General features: G+C 36.3%; 1 protein-coding gene across 1 annotated transcript; it reads left to right on the top strand.

Moving 5' to 3' along the window:
- The first annotated feature begins 2172 nt into the window (after positions 1-2172).
- LOC108485298 (pollen receptor-like kinase 4) lies at positions 2173-4660 on the top strand. The gene is made up of 4 exons (XM_017789120.2): positions 2173-3096; positions 3239-3277; positions 3311-3883; positions 3986-4660. Exons 1-4 carry the CDS (start codon positions 2424-2426, stop codon positions 4651-4653), a joined length of 1953 nt encoding a protein of 650 aa, XP_017644609.1. The 5' UTR covers positions 2173-2423; the 3' UTR covers positions 4654-4660.
- The last annotated feature ends 15153 nt before the right edge of the window (positions 4661-19813 follow it).

Genomic DNA, 19813 nt, shown 5'->3' with positions numbered 1-19813 from the left:
CCAAACAATCTTACAACCTACTTAGCATTTTAGGGTTTGAGTGCAGAAACTCACCTAATGCTTCCACGGCTATCTATCCTTCAGAGCAACCAAGGAAGAAGATGAATAAGAGGAGAGGATGAGACATAATTGAGAGAAAAATCCCCCTGAGGATTCATTTTCTCAGCTATTTATAATCCATCATGTGCGGTCTCCCACCGGATGACAACAGTTCATCCATAATCATTTTGTCCTCCATTAAAAGATCAGTTGGTTCAAATTCAACTGAAACATAATCGAATATCAAACTTGTCCAATTTCGTTTATAACTTTACCTGATTTTCAAATAGAGGCCACTAGCTTATGATATCTTTCAATTTAAACCCTAAATTGTTCTTAGTTTTTAGGCTTAAAAGATTTCGAGTGTAACATGATCATCGGAGAACAGGGTTTCAAAACCATTGTTTTTGGTACTACTGAAAAATAGGTTGTTACACTACTCCTTGTTTGAAGCTTCATTATTGTTTAGGTGATGTAAACATTTATTTTTCTTGGCATCAATTTTATTAATGTGTTGCTTGGTAATGATTTTAGTAACGTTTTATATAAACTTTACTTATGTTTTTATTATGATATAAAATCTATGAATTTACAATTTCAGAATTTAATTTTATGTGTTATTTCTATTTTAGTTGTGATATTATTTTTAGTAAAATATTTCTTATAAACTTGTTAAATTTCGTTATATTTTTATTTTAATTTAATTGTAACTAAATAATATTTATTTCTAAATAAATAATTACTATATTCAAGAATGTTGTTGTCTATTTTATTACAACCGGATTATCTTTTCTTGCAAAATAAAATTAAACGATCATAACAATATCATTACATATAAACTTTTAAAACCAAATATTATGTTTGTTAAAATTAACTCTACACAATTACTAAATGTTTTATCAGAACTAAAGTGCATCTTATTATTATGTCGATGCTATTTAGTATTTTGCAGCTATATAAATATCGTTATATAAAAGTATTAACAACTACATTATTATTGTGTAACGTAATTGTCAACCATATTTTATGGTTGTTAAAATAAAATTTTCGTAATGACATATAATCGCTAAGTAATGTGATACACAACTAATTAAAATATCGCTGTGAAATAATATTTGCCAACCAATAGTATTATTGTTACTTAAACAATTTAGCAACCATAACTTATGGTTGTTAAAATAATTCTTTTTAAATGAAATTTATTAATTGCGTAATGTAATACACAACCAACTCAAATGTCGTCACAAATAATATTTGACAACCATTATATTATGATTACGTAAAAGATTTAGCATCTAAATTTCTATTGTTACTTAATTCTATTTTGCAAACAATATATTATTGTAACGTAATAATTTTTGTAACTGAAATATTTTCATTGACTTATAAATTTCAGTATCTAATTTTATTGTAACTAAAACATTTTTATACAAATAAATTAAATCGCTGCTAAAAAACATTATATTTGAAAATGGAAAAATCATTCCAATATATATAATTAAAAATGACTTTTAGTTTACAAATTCGTTGAATATACTTTAGAAAAAGGAGGTATATGCAATACGCAACAACTCCGCGATGAGTTTAAGAGAAAAGCTTATGTTTTCTAACATTTTTCATACAGTGATTTCTCATTATTTCCTTTGACAACAATTGTGAGTTTTGTCCAACCACATAAATTATTATGTGTTTATTTATTATATATGTTCCATGTTTATTTCTCTATTTTTGGGTGCTAAAATAAAGTTTGCTCTAAGAACATCGAGTAATTTGAATAGGATTTCATACTTCTTTAGATTGTGATAATCTTAACAAAGTGTATTTTATTTCTGGTTGAAAAATTATTTTAAAAGAATAAAATAATTATATATAATATATATATGTTTTGTGCCATATATAATCATATTTTTGTCAACATAAAATTTATAACTAAGTATAAATATACATACCTACAGGAACAAGATTTGTGAGACAAACTATAAATGGAAAGCAGTTTAAACTTCCCTAACATATAGTGTACAGAAGTGAATAGAATTGAAAGGTTGGCCTTAGATATCTCCTACTTGCATAACACAATGTTTAAACCACAAAATCTTCCTTTACGTTGGAATATAGAATTGTTTACTCGAAATCACCAACTTTTAATCCTCTATTTTCATTAGTTATGTGTAAGTAAAAAAAACAACTCTCCAATTTCTTATATTTTATTTTTAGCATTTTACATCAACAAACGTAACTTTGTAGCGTCTTCCAACGATTTTGATCTTCTTCCAACAAAAAAACAAAACCAAATCCAAAGCAACAATAAAATCTAAACTCATTGATGTTAAGCCCTCTCCCTCTATAGATTGTTTAGCCACCATTTTGATGTTGTATCGAAGGAAATGGGCACGCACATAGCTAGGCTTGTGCGCACACCAAACCCATCTTTACTTCTTGTGCTTTTGTCTTTGTTACAACTGGCCTTCGTCTCATTTGGTAATACAGATATTGAGAACCTTATAACGTTTAAGGATTCATTATCAAGCCCTTCATCTCTTAGAAATTGGAATGCTTCTATTAGTCCATGCAACGGGGATATAGCAAACTGGATTGGTGTGCTTTGCCTTAAAAATAAGATATGGGGTTTGCAGCTTGAAAGCATGGGCCTAGGAGGGTTAGTGAACATTGAAATTCTTGATGCAATGCCGACATTGCGCATTATAAGCCTGATGAACAATAATTTTGAAGGTAAAATTCCTGAAATAAAGAAATTAGGTGAGTTGAAAGCTTTGTATTTGTCAAATAATCGTTTTACCGGAGATATTCCTGATAATGCATTCGAAGGTATGAGATCCTTGAAGAACTTGTTTTTGGCAAACAATGCTTTTACCGGTAAAATTCCATCATCGCTTGCAACATTGCCTAGGCTTTTAGTTCTAAAAATGGAGGGGAATCAATTTGTCGGTCGAATACCAGATTTTAAGCAAAATGTGAAGGTGGTGAACTTTGCTAACAATGAATTAGAAGGTCCTATCCCTGCAAGTTTAAGCAACATGAGTGCAAGCATGTTTTCAGGTAGATGTTTTCATCTTTTTGCTAGTTAATTATAATTGTAGTCAATATTTTAATATTTATGTAACCATACTATCATCATTTTTCATCTTCAAAACATACTTCTTTTTTCATATATAGATTCTTGTACGTTGTTATTATGCAGGCAATAAAAATTTGTGTGGGCCACCACTCGAAAAATGCAGCCTGATTAGTCCTCCACCTATCCAATCAGCAGTCCCTTCAGCTAGCCCCCAACCTCCGCCCATATATAAAAAGACAATATCTGCACTGCAAATTACATTGATCGTGATATCTATATTATTACTACTGGCAATCATAGCAACAGTGATTTTCGTTTTGTCCAAGAGGAAACAAAATCCTGGACTATTAAATGCAGCAGATCATGACTCCAGCATGTTGCCATCTAATTCCAATGACCAAGAAAAAAAGGTTTCAGACAGCGGAGGCATGATGAAGAGATCTGACTACGGAAAATTAATATTCTTGAAAGGTGAAATCGATAGGTTTGATTTGCATGATCTGCTAAGAGCATCAGCAGAGGTTCTTGGAAGTGGGAATCTTGGAGCTTCATACAAGGCAGTCATAATGAATGGTGAAGCTTTAGTGGTGAAGAGATATAAACAGATGAACAATGTGGGGAGAGAAGAATTTCATGAGCACATGAGAAGATTAGGAAGATTGGACCATGAAAACTTGTTACCAGTTGAGGCTTATTACTATAGGAAAGAAGAAAAATTGTTGGTTTGCAATTTCATGGAGGATGGTAGCTTGGCCAGTCATCTTCACGGTAAGTTTTTAGTAACCTTATAATCATGCCTATGATTCTGAGTATTTGTTTACTTCCAGGTTGCAGTTATTGAGCGGAATGATTAACACCTGTTTCCTGTAGGCAACCATTCGGTAGATAAACCCAGTCTTGATTGGCGAAGTCGATTGAAGATCATAAAGGGCGTGGGCAGAGGTTTAACATATCTTTACAACGAACTTCCCAGCCTAGTTGTGCCTCATGGTCATTTGAAATCATCCAATGTGCTTCTAAACGACAATTTTGAACCTTTTTTGTGTGATTATGCTTTAAGACCGGTGATCAATCAAGAACAAGCTCACATGTACATGACTGCTTATAGATCACCAGAACATGCTATAAATGGTCGTATCAGTAGGAAGACAGATGTGTGGTGCCTAGGAATACTGATCCTAGAGATCTTAACAGGTAAGATCCCAGAGAACTATCTAACATCAAGTTACGATAGTAACACAAATTTAGCTACATGGGTGAATGAGATGGTTAAGGACAAAAGAACCAGTGAAATTTTTGACGTGGAGATGCGAGGAACTAAGAATAGCAAAGGAGAAATGATATGTCTTTTGAAGATTGGGCTAAGTTGTTGTGAAGATGATCCCGATACAAGGCCAGAGTTGAAGGAAGTGGTACAAGAGATTGAAGAGATGAAAGATAGAGATAAGCATGAATTATCTTCAACAATAGGTGAAGTAAATGCAATTATGTCTAGCAGAAATGCGAGGGATGGGGCCTTTTCCTCCTTTAATCGTTGACCAGGACTAGTCTACAAATCAAGTTAGATGTACGTACATGTGAGAATGCCCTCAATTATGTTGTGTTTGAAAAACATAATGGGCTGTGAGAGTTGTTAGCTTTCTCCGTAGATGAAGTGGAAAAAGATAAAAGATAAAACACTTTGATGGGTTGAAAAAGTAGACATGGAGGTTCACATTTCGATGTGAAAACTTAACGTGGCTTTAGTTTATAGAAAATCCTTCAGAAGGTAACCAAAAGAAAGGAAATAAATATTTGTTACTATCTATTTTATCTTTACTATTTTATATTAGTAAATTACCTTGTCTCTTAAAAGTTAATTTTTAAATCACTTGCAAAATGGATATATGGGATGCATAAGTCACGACGAAAACTACAGACGGTCAGGAAGCAGTTTTCCATACATAAATAGTCAATAAGCACAAAATCCATTGATTACTGTTGAAATCTTGGCTTCAATAATAAATATTTGCATCCTATTGATAACTTCGAGTTTTTTTTATAAAAAAAATAAAATGAAGAAATAAAAAAATGTTGATCTAATTTATTGAATTACCACTTTTGATCAAAGTCTTTTAACTGGGCCAATGACTTCTTGGTAATGTTCGCAAAGGACGAGGTTCCAAATCTTGAAGGTCTGAATTTTAACCCCATCACTTGCAATAGCAATACGTGGGATTTGAGTCCCATCATCTGCTATAGCAATGTGTATGCTCCTTCACATTCTGTGTATATGTTTTGTGTAAGTTTTGTCCACTTCTTAAAAAATATGTCACTTGATTAATTAATTATGAAGAGACATAATGGCTCTAATAAATAAAAGTTAAATTTCATTTGTAAGAATTTCATTTGTAAGATGTATCAAATTTTAAAACAATTTTTCTTTTTGTCCCTTGATCTTCTAATATTCTTAAATTATTCTAAAATGAATTACTACAAAAGTTATTTATAAAATTTGATATTCTTACTATACTCCACTCAATGCTTATTGGACTATTTTCGTTACTGCAAAATATTGATAGGCATTGATTTTATTCTATTCTCAAGATTTATTTGTTTATAACTTTTTTGCACAAAAAAAATAGGTGGGAGAAAATAAAACCTTAAAAGAAGTGGCATGGTCTCATAAGTTTATTTTTATATCCATGCATCAATAATTTTAAGTATAGCGACCCGATTTTTGTCAGTATTGAAAAATGTGATTTCAGGATCAAATTTATTGAATCAAATTAATCCAAAAATTTTATTCATAGAGTTTACTTGACCATTATGAAAATAGGAATTAGAAATACTAAGTGACTAATTAGACAAGTTGTTAAATATAGTACATGGACCAAATTGTAAGGTGAGTAAATTAGAGAGGATAATCAAGAATTTGAGCAAGTCTTTAAAGTGATATTTAACCAAAGACCATGATGCAATTTAATTGTGTTTATAATTGCCAATGAGCTGAGTTGATTTCATCCATCCATTTCCATTAACTAATATTAAGTTAATTATAACACCTTATAAGTTAATTATAACACCTTATACTTGGCCTGGTTGTTAAGCTCGAATATTAGGATGTCACACCATCGTTTCATGTTATACACAACAAGTAAAAGCTTATTTTAACCGAAACGTCTTTGATTTTAGTATTCCTATAGGTTTTAAATCAATCATACTCTTTAACATCATTGTTACATGCTAAACATACATCAAATAATCTTGTAATAATAATTAAACACGCATAAGGTCCATTTCACAGATTCTTAAAATTGACCACGTAGGTATCGATATTGAAGGTGAGGTATCGATAATTCTCTCAAGTAGTATTGATACTATTTGGAAAACCAGTACCAAAATTTCTTATTATTTCTCGCTTAAAAACCCAAACTTCGAAAATTATCGGTACCTTTGCCAAAGTATCGATATTTCTACCCTGAGTATCAATACTTGTGATAGGGAATCAATACCAAATTACTTTACTGTCTCCCTGTACATTTCAAAATCACAAAGGTATCATTTTTACAACACAAATATTGATACCTTTGCTCCAAATCAGAAAAAATACAACATACTTGAGCATATAAATCATTCCAACATGTACCAATCCATCATGCTAACATATCGTCATCAAATAAACATCAAAACGACCGTAATAATAGTCTCAAACATCAAAAGTAACCTTAAGAAATAATCACCATCATACAAAACGAATCTCATAAACTTAGGAACAAATAGTCTATGGAAGCATCCAAAACATCAAGACAAATATCAGTAAATGTGACAGCCCTAAAGTGACCCTAGTCGGAAAGCGGTTTCGGGACTGCTAAACCGAGTCACCAAATTATTTGAATATAATGATTATTGTCTAAAATATGTGAATATGAATGTGTGAAAGTTTTAAGCTTCGATTTAGTCAATTGCATGTGAATTTAGCTAATAGGACTTATGTGTGACACTTTTGAAATGTGATAGGTCGATCTATAAGGATCTACTAGTGCATGAGATCAAAAGGGTGGACTTGCATGTCAATTTCCCCCTTAATTAGTAAGTGGCCGGCCATGACAAGGAGGGTGGACAAAATGCTATGGGTAAAACATGTCATAAACATGTTATGTTAGTGATTTATGTTAGGAAAAATAAAATAAGGAGTATGGGCAATAAAATAATAATGGGAAGGTAAATGATGATGAAAAAAAAAGGAAAGAAAAAAAGCTCTCATGTTGTTCTTGGTCGAATAAAAGAAAGAAAAAGAAGGAAAAAGAGCTTTGAGGAAATCGGCTATGGTGGTTTGCTAGACTAAGGTATGTTTGATGTTGTTTCATGAGATTCATGCATGTTTTTAGTTGTTAGTTTGAGTTCTACCTAGCCCATGGTTTAAATCTTTGCTATGAGATGGAGATGATATTCGGCCATGGGTGTTGTCTTCTTGGTTGATGTTTGATGTTGTGGTGATGAGGCATGAAGATGAGTTAAGTTTCGGCTAAGGTGGATTTGTGTTGATGTCATTTGCATGCTAAGTGTGAAGCTTTGTAATGATACATGTGATGGTGTTTGATGACTCTTAGATTTTCTTTTTGCCATTTTCGAGTTAGACATTAAGTTCTTTGTGTAACCCATGACCAAAATTGAAATGGTATGGTGTCTTGATGCATTCGGCCATGGTAGGAAGTAGATGAGAAATGGTAGTAAGGTGAAGTGCAAAATGTTAGTATTTGATTACTAGTGTATATATGTGTATTAGCCGAGTTTTGAACTTGAAACAAAATGATATATAGTCAATACAAGTAACCATACTTGTAGGAAGTATTAAGCATATAATCGGCCTCAACATAGATAAGCATATTCGGCCACATGAGGTAGATTGGTGTTGCATGTATTCTGTTAGAGGCGAGCATAATGATGAATCTATCTTGACTTAGATACTCGGCTCAAGGAGAATTTTGTTAAAGTGCTCAGATAATTGATATTAGGTTAATGATGTGTGTATTCAGTAATAAACGTGCACATGAGGAAATGTTAGATTAATTGTATTAAATTGCTCAATGTGATTAAAAATGCGTATGACCATTTTGTATTTGAGCTAAAGGTGGCCATATGACCTATCAAACTCCTTGCCATATTCGGCCATAAGCTAGCATAATGAGACTTTAATAAGTTAAATTTGTTTGAATTAGCTCAAGAGCTTAGAGGACCGAAGTTGGACAAGGAAAGGAAAAAGTGATCGAATAGCCGTCGAAATCGCTCGACAACATCCGAGGTAAGTTTCGAGTAATGAAACTTAGATTATGATTCGATTAGATTATGTTATAAGCAAATCAAAATCATGCCCTTTGTACGTAGCTTTTGAGCTGAAAATGATAATGCTTGATAAGTGCCTTGTGTTTGAATTCTAGTTACGAAAGTGAAATATTGATGTGTCATGATTTATTGATATGTGCATGGATATTCGGATTGATAACGGGCTAAGCCCAAGGCATTTGTGCGAAGTTACTATATCCGGCTAAGTCCCAAGGCATTTGTGCGAGTTACTATAACCGCCAAGTCCCAAGGCAATTGTGTGAGTTACTATAACCGAGCTAAGTCCAGAAGGCAATTGTGCGAAGTTACTATAACCGGCTAAGTCCCAAGGCATTTGAGCGAAGCTAAATCCAGCTAAACCTCGAAGGTACTTGGTTTGGGAATGAGTGATCTTGCTGTAATAATTTCAATTAATACGCTCGTAAAATCCCAACGATAAGGTACTGTGACAGCCCAAAATTGACCCTAGTCGGGAAGTGGTTTCGGGACCGCTAAACCGAGTCACCGAAATGTTTGAACATAATATTTATTGTCTAGAATATGTATTTATGAATGTGTGAAAATTTCAAGCTTCGATTTAGTCGATTGCATGTGAATTCAGTTATTAGGACTTGTGTGACACTTTTGAAATGTGATAGGCTAATCTATAAGGACCTAATAGTGCATGTAATCAAAAGGGAGGACCGCTAAACCGAGTCACCGAAATGTTTGAACGTAATATTTATTGTCTAGAATATGTATTTATGAATGTGTGAAAATTTCAAGCTTCGATTTAGTCGATTGCATGTGAATTCAGTTATTAGGACTTGTGTGACACTTTTGAAATGTGATAGGCTAATCTATAAGGACCTAATAGTGCATGTAATCAAAAGGGAGGACTTGCATGTCAAATATCCCTTCTTTTTATAAGTGGTGGCCGGCCATGACAAAGAATGATGGGCAAAACATGTCATAGACATGTTTTGTTGGTGCATTATGGGAGGAAACAATAAATTAAGGTTAGGAATAAAGAAATGAAAAAAAAAAAGAGAGAAGGTGTGTGATCCCCATTCTTTGTGAGTTGAGGAAAGAAAAAAAATGTTCAACATTTTCACTTCTCTTGGCCGAAAATCCTAAGGAAGAAGGAGGAGTTCTTGCTTCATGCTTGGGTTGGAAGAGGATTAGGAGGAGGTTTGGCCATACTTGTATCTAGATTAAGGTATGTTGAGGTTGTGCCATGAGATTCATGCATGTTTTTAGTTGCTAGCTTGAGTTCTAATTAGCCCATGGTTCAAATCTTTGCTATGTCATGGGAATGATGTTCAGCCAAGGTGGATTTTGTGTTAATGCCATTGCATGCTAAATATGAAGCTTGTCGATGATATATGTGATGGTGGGTTGATGATTCTTGGATTTTCTTTTTAGCATTTTTGAGTGAGACATTAAGTTCTTTGTTTAACCATGACCCAAATTGAAATGGTATGGTGTTGTGATGTATTCGGCCATGGTATATCCATAAGAATGATTTATGCTTATTGCATGGTAGGTAAGATTTGTATTTTGGATATATGTTTATATTTGGTTATAATCAACTTGAGATTCGCCCTTGCACCTATATGTATATATGTTTGCATATGACATATATACTATCTCAAGGTATATATTTACTTGTGATGATGTTTGGTTATGAAGTAAATGATAGATGTGTATTGAGCTACAATATGTAATGCATTAGTTAGTAAAATGTATGCCATTCATGTGTGGTATTAAACATGTAATTGGCCTCAACATCAACATGCATAATCGGCCACATGAATGAGTACCTAGGTTGATGTGTTGTTCGCCATGAGTAAGCATGTTGAAGGCTTTATCTTGACTTAGAAAATTCGCCAAGGAGAGTACTAACTAATGTGTTGAGTTTGATTCATGAATTCGTACATATGTGACTTTAATGTCTAATGAATATATGTGGGCTAAGTACCTTGAATTCCTCTTATCGATGCTCAAATGATTAAATCAATTTATTTGTTAAATTAAGCTCAAGAGCAAAGGGGACTAAATCCGATAAAGGGAAGGAAAAAGTGGTCGAATAGCCATCGAATCGCTCGACAACATCCGAGGTAAGTTTTCGAGTAATGGAACTTAGATTATGTAATAAACAAATCAAAATCATGCTCTTGTATGTGGCTATTGAGCCGAAATTGTAAATATGATAGTGTCTTGTGTTCGAGCTTTGGTAGTGAGAATGAAGTACGGATGTGTTATGATTTGTTAATATATGTGCTTGGTTATTCAATGATATCCGGTTAATTCGAAGGCATTTTTTGAAGTTACTAAACCGGGTTAATTCCCAAAGGAATTTGTGCGAGTTACTAAATCGGGTTAATTTCAAGGCAATTGTGCGAGTTACCAAATCCGGGTTAAGTCCAGAAGGCATTTATGCTGAATTACTATAACGGGCTATGTCCCAAGACAATCGAGCGAGTAGCTATATCCGTTAAATTTCAAGGTACGTGATTCGGGATGAGCAACCTTGCTATAAAATTTCAGTTAATACGCTTGAAAAATTCCAGCAATGAGGTATGTTCGTATGTGTATTGGAATAGTTGATTCCTTGAATAATATTCGCTCAATCGAGTAGTGAGCTTCGGTATTTGGCTAAGATGATCCCTCATGTATGAATTCGGGGTTGGAATGTGAAGTAGGAATGATTTGAGAATATGTATATACGGAATTGTCCGCTTAGTTATATGAATGCTATACCTCTGTTGTGCTTAAATTCTTTGCTCAAAACTTACTAAGCATAAATTGCTTACTCCGTTTCTTTGTTCTCTGCTTTATAGATTTTGGCTCGTCACCATCGGACTCGGGATTTTTGGAAGTCAAGTCTCCCACACTATCAAAGCCCCTTTGGTACAAATTTTGGTTGAGCTTTGAAATGGCATGTATAGGACTACCCTTTGTTGTTTTTCAAGTACTTTTGTGATGTATGTGTGTGTGACCATGCGAAAATGGCTTGTAGAAGTGGAGTATGGCATTAGACCATTTGTGTTTATGTATATATATATGGTTTCATGATGTGACTATGGACTGGAATGGAAGTGTTGGGCAATGATCAGCCCTTGGAATGGCTAAATATGATTATATGTGGACCTATGTATGACAAAACTCTAGTTGGTCCATGGAAACCACGAAATAGGTAAAGTTTACCTTAAGAATAGATGCTGATAGCAGCAGTGGTGTGGATGTGAAAAATCACTAAAATTAGCAGGAATGGAATTAAATAGTGAATAAATTATGTAAATGAACCTTAATGAATCTACTTTCATATGGAAGAAACAAAACGGTCATATGAGTTGTATGTTAAGAGATATTTAGGTTTTCGTGAAACAGGGCCAGAACGGTTTCTGGATTCTCTGTTCCGACTTTGGAAATTAATTATAAATTAACCAGAGATAATTAGGAGTCATGCCATATATGTATAGATTCCTCTTTGAGTCTAGCTTCGAGAGAAACAAAAGGGATCAGTATTGAAGCCCTGTACAGGGAGATATCCAATTCGTAATGCATGAAGGTCAGTGTAGTTGAACCCTGGAATAGGGGAGACTTTAACTAATAAACTGTACTAATTGGCTCGACCAAAAATTCTAGAAAAAAATCTGTAGATGGACATATGAGTCTAGTTTCAGGAAAAAAATTACGAAACCGATTTTGAGTTTTGAAACTCAAGATATGATTTTTAAGGCGACAAGTGACTCAAGAACCAGCTTGTCGGAAATTTTAAATGGATGTGAAAATAATTAAGTTAAGTCTGTGTGCACCTTGTGTTCGACTCGATTAACGGACGGACTGCACGGGTGTTACAATTTTATTGGTATCGAGGTACGGTTTAGTCGATTCTAGGACTACCATAATGCGGTTGGGTCTAGCTATACATGCCATTTTATGTGATTATTTGATAGTGTGGTGATTTCGACAATTGAAATGTGTTTATTTATAGTAATGGATCCCGATCCCGACCGAAGCGCTAGTCGATGATCTTGAGAGTGTAGCGCTGCTCCAAGACAAGGGACGGCGCCAATGACTCTCAACCAAATGCTAGTAATCCAAATGATGAAGCTAGACAAGCTTTTATAGTGTGATGAATGATTGGTTCAACCAATACATTCGAACTAATACTACTGTTCCACAACCTCCATTCCCAACAAACACAACCCCGCACCTACAATGCCTCCGTGAATCGACCAAATAAGGTCGAATAAGCCCCCAGCTGATGTAATCCGAAAACATGGGGCTACTGAATTTAAAGCTACGGATAGCGACGATGCCGAGCAAGCTGAATTTTGGTTGGACAACATTATCAAGATACTCGATGAGCTATCTTGTACACCGATGAATGCCTAAAATGTACTATCTCCTTGCTACGCGATTACGCCTACTATTGGTGGAGTACTCGACTTGTTGTGCCCCGAGAGCAAGTAACTTGGGAGTTTTTCCAAACCGAGTTTGGAAAAATTATATCGATCGAGATTTGTTGATCAAAAGCGGAAGGAATTTCTTGAGCTTAAGCAAGGTTCTATGTCGATTCATCGATTACGAGCGAAAATTTGTTAGACTTAGTAGATACGCCGGGAATGTATTTCGTCCGAGGCTATCATGTGTAAACGCCGAGGATGGGCTGAATGAAGATATAAAAATGTTCGTTGGCATTCTTGAAATCGAGAGTTCGTAGTACTTGTCGAGCGAGCTTGTAAAGTCAAGAGCTTAGAAAAGAAAAACAAAAAGTTGATGTGGGAACCGGAGAGTTTAAGTAAAAGATCCTCGGAAAGTCTCTTCAACATGCATCGAAGAAATTTCGTGATGATGTGGGCGGTCTAGAGGCACTTTGGGCCTTTTAGACGAGATCGTGATCGACTTCATGGGTACACGAGGCACTTGATCGCCGGTGTTGGGAATTAACGTCGAGACGAGCAGTGTCGACATTGTGGCAAATGGCATTCGAAGTTGTAGATTCCGTGACCGCTCTGTTACAAGTGCGGATCGCTTGACCACTTCATTAAAGATTGCCCGAGGTTGTGCGAGCAGAATGTAGATCGAGTGGGAAACCGGCGCTACCACCGCTTGAGGTAGACCATCTAGAAATACGGCAATGCTAGTGGTGGTCAAAGAGGATCTAGAGATGCTACGACCAGATCCGAGGCTCGGCGCTCTGCTAGGGCTTATGCCATACGCGCACGCGAGGATGCTTCCTCGCCGGATGTTATTACGGTACTTTCACTCTCTTTGATGCTAATGTGATTGCTTTGATTGACCACGGTTCTACTCATTCTTATATATGTGAAACCTTAGCATCCAAGAAGACTTTACCTATTGAGTCTCTTGAGTTCGTAATTGGTGTCAAATCCTTGGGTCGTTATGTGCTTGTCGACAAAGTGTGTAAGAAATGCCCCTAGTAATTCGAGGTTTACATTTCCCACGGACTTGATGCTTTTGCCGTTCGATGAATTTGATGTTATTCTTGGTTTGGATTGGTTGACCGTGCATGATGTGGTTGTGAATTGCAAAAGCAAGACTATGGATTTGAGGTGCATAAATAACGAGATGATCCGAGTTGAGTCTACGGACTTAAAGGGTTGCCGACTATAATATCATCAATGTTGGCCCGAAATATGTAAAAAGGGTGCGAAGCATACCTTGCGTATGTACTTGATGATAAGGAGTTAGAAATAAAACCCGAATCTGTGCCGGTGGTTTGTGTGTGACAGCCTTAAAACGACCCTAGTCGGAATGTGGTTTCGGGACCACAAAACGAGGCATAAAAATAATTTAATATTTATTTTATTGCCTATAATATGTGTTAACTCATGTGTGACATTTTTGACATTTTGATTTAGAGTTATAAATGTGAATTTCACTAGAAAGGACCTAGTAGAAAACTTTGAAAGTATGATGGGGAAATGTGTGATGACTAGTTGATCATGCATGCAAAAATGAGGGGTTTGCATGTCAATTTCCCCTTTTATTTGCTAATGGCCGGCCATGACAAAGAATTATGGGCAAAACATGTCATAAAACATGTTGGGTGAATGCTTGATGTTAGAAATAATTAAAATAAAGAGCATGGGCAAAGAAAGAAAAAAAAAATGGTCTCATCCATGCCCCCCCTTGCCGTGAATGAGAGAAAGAAAACAAAGAAAAAAAATGTGTGTGTTCATCCTTGAACATCTTTTGGCCGAAAATTGAAGGAAAAAGGGAAGAAGGGAGTGAAGCATTCGACTATCCTAGGTCACTATTAAGGTAAGTTTGATGTTGTGCCATGAGATTCTTGCATGTTTTAGTTGGTAGCTTGAGTTCTACCTAGCCCATGGTCAAAATCTTGTTAGGTGATGGAAATGACACTCGGCCATGGATGCATCATTCTTACTTGGTGTTGATGTCATTTACATGCTAAAAATGAAGCTTTGTAATGATGCATGTGAAGGTGGATTGATGACTCTTCAATCTTCTTTTTAGCATTTTTTTTTTCTTTCGAGTGAGGCATTAAGTTCCTTGTTCAACCGTGACCAAAATCGAAACGGTATGGTGTTGTGGTGTATTCGCCATGGTATATCCATAAGTATGATTTATGCATATTGCATGGTAGGTAAGATTTGAGCTTTGGATATATGTTTATATTTGGATATAAGCAACTTTGAGATTCGGCTCTAGCATATATATATATATAGATATACATGTTTGCACATGATGTATTGGTATGACATATATACCATCTCAAGGTATATATTTGCATATGATGATGTTTTGGTTATGAAATAAATGATTGATGCGTATTGAGTTACAATATGGAATCGTTAGTTAGTAAAATGTATGCTGTTTTTGTGTGGCATTAAGTATATAATTGGCCTCAACATGGACATGCATATTCGCCACATGAGGGGAATTGGTGTGCATGCATTCGATTAGAGGCAAGCATATTGATGCCTATTCTTGGCTTAGAAAATTTGCTAAGGAGAGTACTAACTAATGTGTTGAGTTGATTCATGATTTCCGTACATATGTGACTTTAATGTCTAATGAAAATATGTGGGCTAAGTACCTTGAATTCCTCTTCGATGCTCAAATGATTAAATCAATTTATTTGTTAAATTAAGCTCAAGAGCAAAGGGAGCTAAATCCGATAAAGGGAAGGAAAAAGTAGTCGAATAGCCGTCAAATCGTTCGACCACGTCCGAGGTAAGTCTTGAGTAATGACCCTACTTGAATTATATTGAAATGATTTGTCATATTATGGCGGACAGACCGAATGTGCGTAGGGACTAAGTTATAAAGTCAATTGAAATCATGCTCTTTGTGTGTGGCTATTGAGCGTAATTGGAAAGGTTTGATAAATGTTTTGTGTTTGAGCCTTAGTAACGAGAATGAAATATGGATGTGTCGTGATTATTGATATATGTGTACATGAGCATTTGAATGATATCCGGCTAAGTCCCGAAGGCATTTATGCTAGTGATTATATCCGGCTAAGACCAAGGCATTCGTATGAAGTTGTTATATCCGGGCTAAGATCCGAAGGCATTTGTGCAAGTCACCAAATCCGGGTTAAGACCCGAAGGCAATTGTGCTTGTGGTTATATCCGACTAAATTTCGAAGAAGCTCGGTTGAAGGTGAGTGTTTTGGTGCTGTAATAAATTCAATTAATACGATCGAAAAACCCATACGATAAGGTATGTTTACATGTGCATCGGAAAAGTCGATTCGTTTGAAATAGTGTTCGATTCGATCGACTAACGAACTTTCGGCTCTTAGATAGGTTGATACCTTGTGTGTGTATATGTTGATGAAGTGTGAAGTAAGTATGATTATGAGAATGTGTATTACTAAAGTGATTCATTTAGCTATGTGAATGTAATACTTTAGTCAAAGTGATTTCATTACTTGAGACTTACTAAGCATTAAAATGCTTACCCGTTGCTTTGGCTCTCTATTTTATAGATTTTGCTCGTTAGCTATCGGATTCGGGATCATCGAAGTCGAAGTCATCCACACTATCAAAGCCCCCTTTTTGGTACAAATTTTGGTTGAACTTTGAAATGGCATGTATAGGACTACTGTTTCGTTTGTTGGTCATAGACCCCTTTGATTTTGTATAAATTTGGATAGCCATGCGAAGATGGCTTATATACACTTTGGCATGGTATCAAAATCATTTTGTATGTTGTTCATTAAGGGGTGTGGAAATGTTTTGAAACGATTAGCCATTGGAATGGTTAATCATGATCATTCCTTGTGCCATGTATGCTAAAAGGGCTAGTTGAATCAAAGAAATTATGAGGTAGGTAAAGGTTACCTTGAAAGCAGATCTTGACAAAGAAGAAGTGATGTGGATGTGAAAAATCACTAAAAATAGTAGAAATGGAATTAAATAGTGAATAAATTATGTAAAGGAACCCTGATGAATCTACTTTTATATGGAAGAAACGAAACGGTCATATGAGTTGTATGTTAAAAGATATTTAGGTTTTCGTGAAACAGGGCCAGAACGGTTTCTGGATTCCCTGTTCCGACTTTGGAAATTCATTTTAAATTAACCAGAGATAATTAGGAGTCATGCCATATATGTATAGATTCCTCCTTGAGTGTAGTTTCTATAGAAACAAACGGCATCAGTATTGAAGCCCTGTACAGGGAGATATCCAATTCGTAATGCGTGAAGGTTTGTGTGGAAATTTTTAAGGCGACAGTGATGCTGTAACCAGCTAGTCTGGAAATTTTTTTTTATGGACTGTGAAAACAATTAAGTTAAGTCTGTGTGCACCTTGTGTTCGACTCCAGTAATGGACTCGGGTACGGGTGTTACAATTTTATTGGTATCAGATCTATGGTTTAGTCGATTCTAGGACTACCGTAATGCGTTTGGGTCTAGCTATACATGCCATTTTATGTGATTATTCGATAGTGTGGTGATTTCTGACGTTTGAATTTGTGTTTATTTATAGTAATGGATCCCGATCCCAACCGAGTGATAGTTGATGATGTGGAGAGTGTGGCGCTTTGCTCCCAAGCACAAGGGACAAAGACCGGCGGACTCTCAACCTGTTGCTAGCAATCCAAATGATGAGGCTAGGCAAGCCTTCTATAGCGTGATGAATGATTGGTTCAACCAATACATTCGAACTAACACTACTGTTCCACAACCTCCATTCCCGACTAATACAACCCAAGACCTACAATGCCTCCCAAGAATCGACCAAATAAGGTCGAATAAGCCCCAGTTGATGAATCAAAACATGGGGCTCTTGAATTTAAAGCCACGGATAGCGACGATGCCGAGCAAGCTGAATTTTGGTTGGACAACACTATCCGGCACTCGATGAGCTATCTTGTACACCGATGAATGCCTAAAGTGTACTATCTCCTTGCTACGTGATTACGCCTAGTATTGGTGGTGTACTCGACTCACATTGTGCCGAGAGCAAGTAACTTGGGAGTTTTTCCTAGCGAGTTTGGAAAAAGTATATCGGTCGAGATTTATGGATCAAAAACGAAGGAATTTCTTGAACTTAAACAAGGTTCCATGTCGGTTCTCGACTATGAGCGAAAATTTGTGAGGCTTAGCCAGACGCGAGAATGCATTTCTTGTAAGTCGTGATGTGTAAACGCTCAAGATGGGTGAATGATGATATAAAGTCGTATGTTGGCATTTTGGAAATCCGAGAATTTGTGGCTCTTGTCGAGCGGCGGCAAAGCCGAGGAGCTCAAGATGGAGAAAAGAAAAGTGAAGTGGGAGCAAGGGAGTTTCAGAAGAGGTCTTCGGGAAGCCCTTCCCACGATCATCAAAGAAATTTAGAGATGGCTTAGGCGGTCTAGAGACACCGGGCTTTTCTAGGCGAGATCGCGATCGACCCCAGAACCACTGTGGAGTCACTTGATCGCCGATGGTGGAAATGATCGTCGAGAGAGAACGAGTGCCGATATTGTGGCAAATGGCATTCGGAAGTTGTAGATTCCGTGACCGCTCTTGTTACAAGTGCGGATCAGTTGACCACTTCATTAAAGATTGCCCAAGGTTGTCTCGAGCAGAATGTAGATCGAGTGGGAAACCAAGGCGCTACCATCGCCGAGGTAGACCATCTAGAAATACGGGCAATGCTAGTGGTGGTCAGAGAGGATCTAGAGATGCTACGACCAGATCCGAGGCTCGCGCTCCTGCTAGGGCTTATGCCATACGCGCACGTGAGGATGCTTCCTCGCCAGATGTTATTACTGGTACTTTCACTCTCTTTGATACTATTGTGATTGCTTTGATTGACCCTGGTTCTACTCATTCTTATATATGCGAAACCTTAGCATCCAAAGAAGACTTTACCTATTGAGTCTCTTGAGTTCGTAATTCGGTGTCAAATCCCTTGGGTCGTTCGTGCTTGTCGACAAAGTGTGTAAGAAATGCCCCTAGTAATTCGAGGTTCTGCTTTCCGCGGACTTGATGCTTTTGCCGTTCGATGAATTTGATGTTATTCTTGGTTTGGATTGGTTGACCGTGCATGATGCGGTTGTGAATTGCAAAAGCAAAACTATTGATTTGAGGTGCATAAATAATGAAATGATCCGAGTTGAGTCTACGGACTTGAAGGGGTTGCCAGCTGTAATATCATCAATGTTGGCCTAGAAATATGTAAGAAAAGGGTGCGAAGCATACCTTGCGTATGTACTTGATGATAAGGAGTTAGAAATAAAACCCGAATCTGTGCCGGTGGTTTGTGAATACCCAGATGTTTTTCAGAAGAATTACTGGGTTTGCCACTGCTTAGGAGATAGAGTTTGGTATTGAGCTTGTACAGGACCACACCGATTTCGATAGCTCCGTATCATATGGCACCAACGGAATTAAAGGAGTTGAAAGCTCGATTGCAAGAGTTGGTGGATAGAGGTTTTGCTCGCCTTCGAAGTTTTTCACCTTGGGGTGCACCGGTGTTGTTTGTGAAAAGAAGGACGAGAACCATGAGGTTGTGCATCGACTATCGTCGACTTAATAAAGTGACAATAAAGAACAAATATCTGTTACCGCGTATCGATGATTTGTTCGATCAACTGAAGGGAGCCTCAGTGTTTTCAAAGATAGATTTGAGATCGGGTTATTATCAATTGCGGATTCGAGATTCAGACATACCCAAAACTGCCTTCAGAACGAGATATGGTCACTAGAGTTCTTAGTGATGCCGTTTGGGCTCACTAATGCCCCTGCGGTATTTATGTATTTGATGAATCGGATCTTCAGACCATATTTGGATCGGTTTGTAGTTGTGTTCATTGACGACATCTTGGTCTATTCAAGAGATGAGACCGAACATGCGGAGCACCGAGATTAGTGTTGCAAATATTACGGATAAGCGGTT

This window comes from Gossypium arboreum, chromosome 6 (genome assembly GCF_025698485.1).
Source record: "Gossypium arboreum isolate Shixiya-1 chromosome 6, ASM2569848v2, whole genome shotgun sequence".
NCBI lineage: Eukaryota > Viridiplantae > Streptophyta > Magnoliopsida > Malvales > Malvaceae > Gossypium > Gossypium arboreum.
Note: the sequence above shows the minus strand (reverse complement) of the source record. Positions and strands in the feature narration are given on the sequence as shown.

What these genes read in the sequence shown, in the direction of transcription:
- LOC108485298 (XM_017789120.2), top strand. Translation starts at nt 2,424, where the DNA reads ATGGGCACGCACATAGCTAGGCTTGTGCGCACACCAAACCCATCTTTA. An exon ending in GCCACCACTCGAAAAATGCA is followed by an intron (nt 3,278 to 3,310) that starts GCCTGATTAGTC and finishes TCCAATCAGCAG; the next exon opens with TCCCTTCAGCTAGCCCCCAA. An exon ending in CTTGGCCAGTCATCTTCACG is followed by an intron (nt 3,884 to 3,985) that starts GTAAGTTTTTAG and finishes TGTTTCCTGTAG; the next exon opens with GCAACCATTCGGTAGATAAA.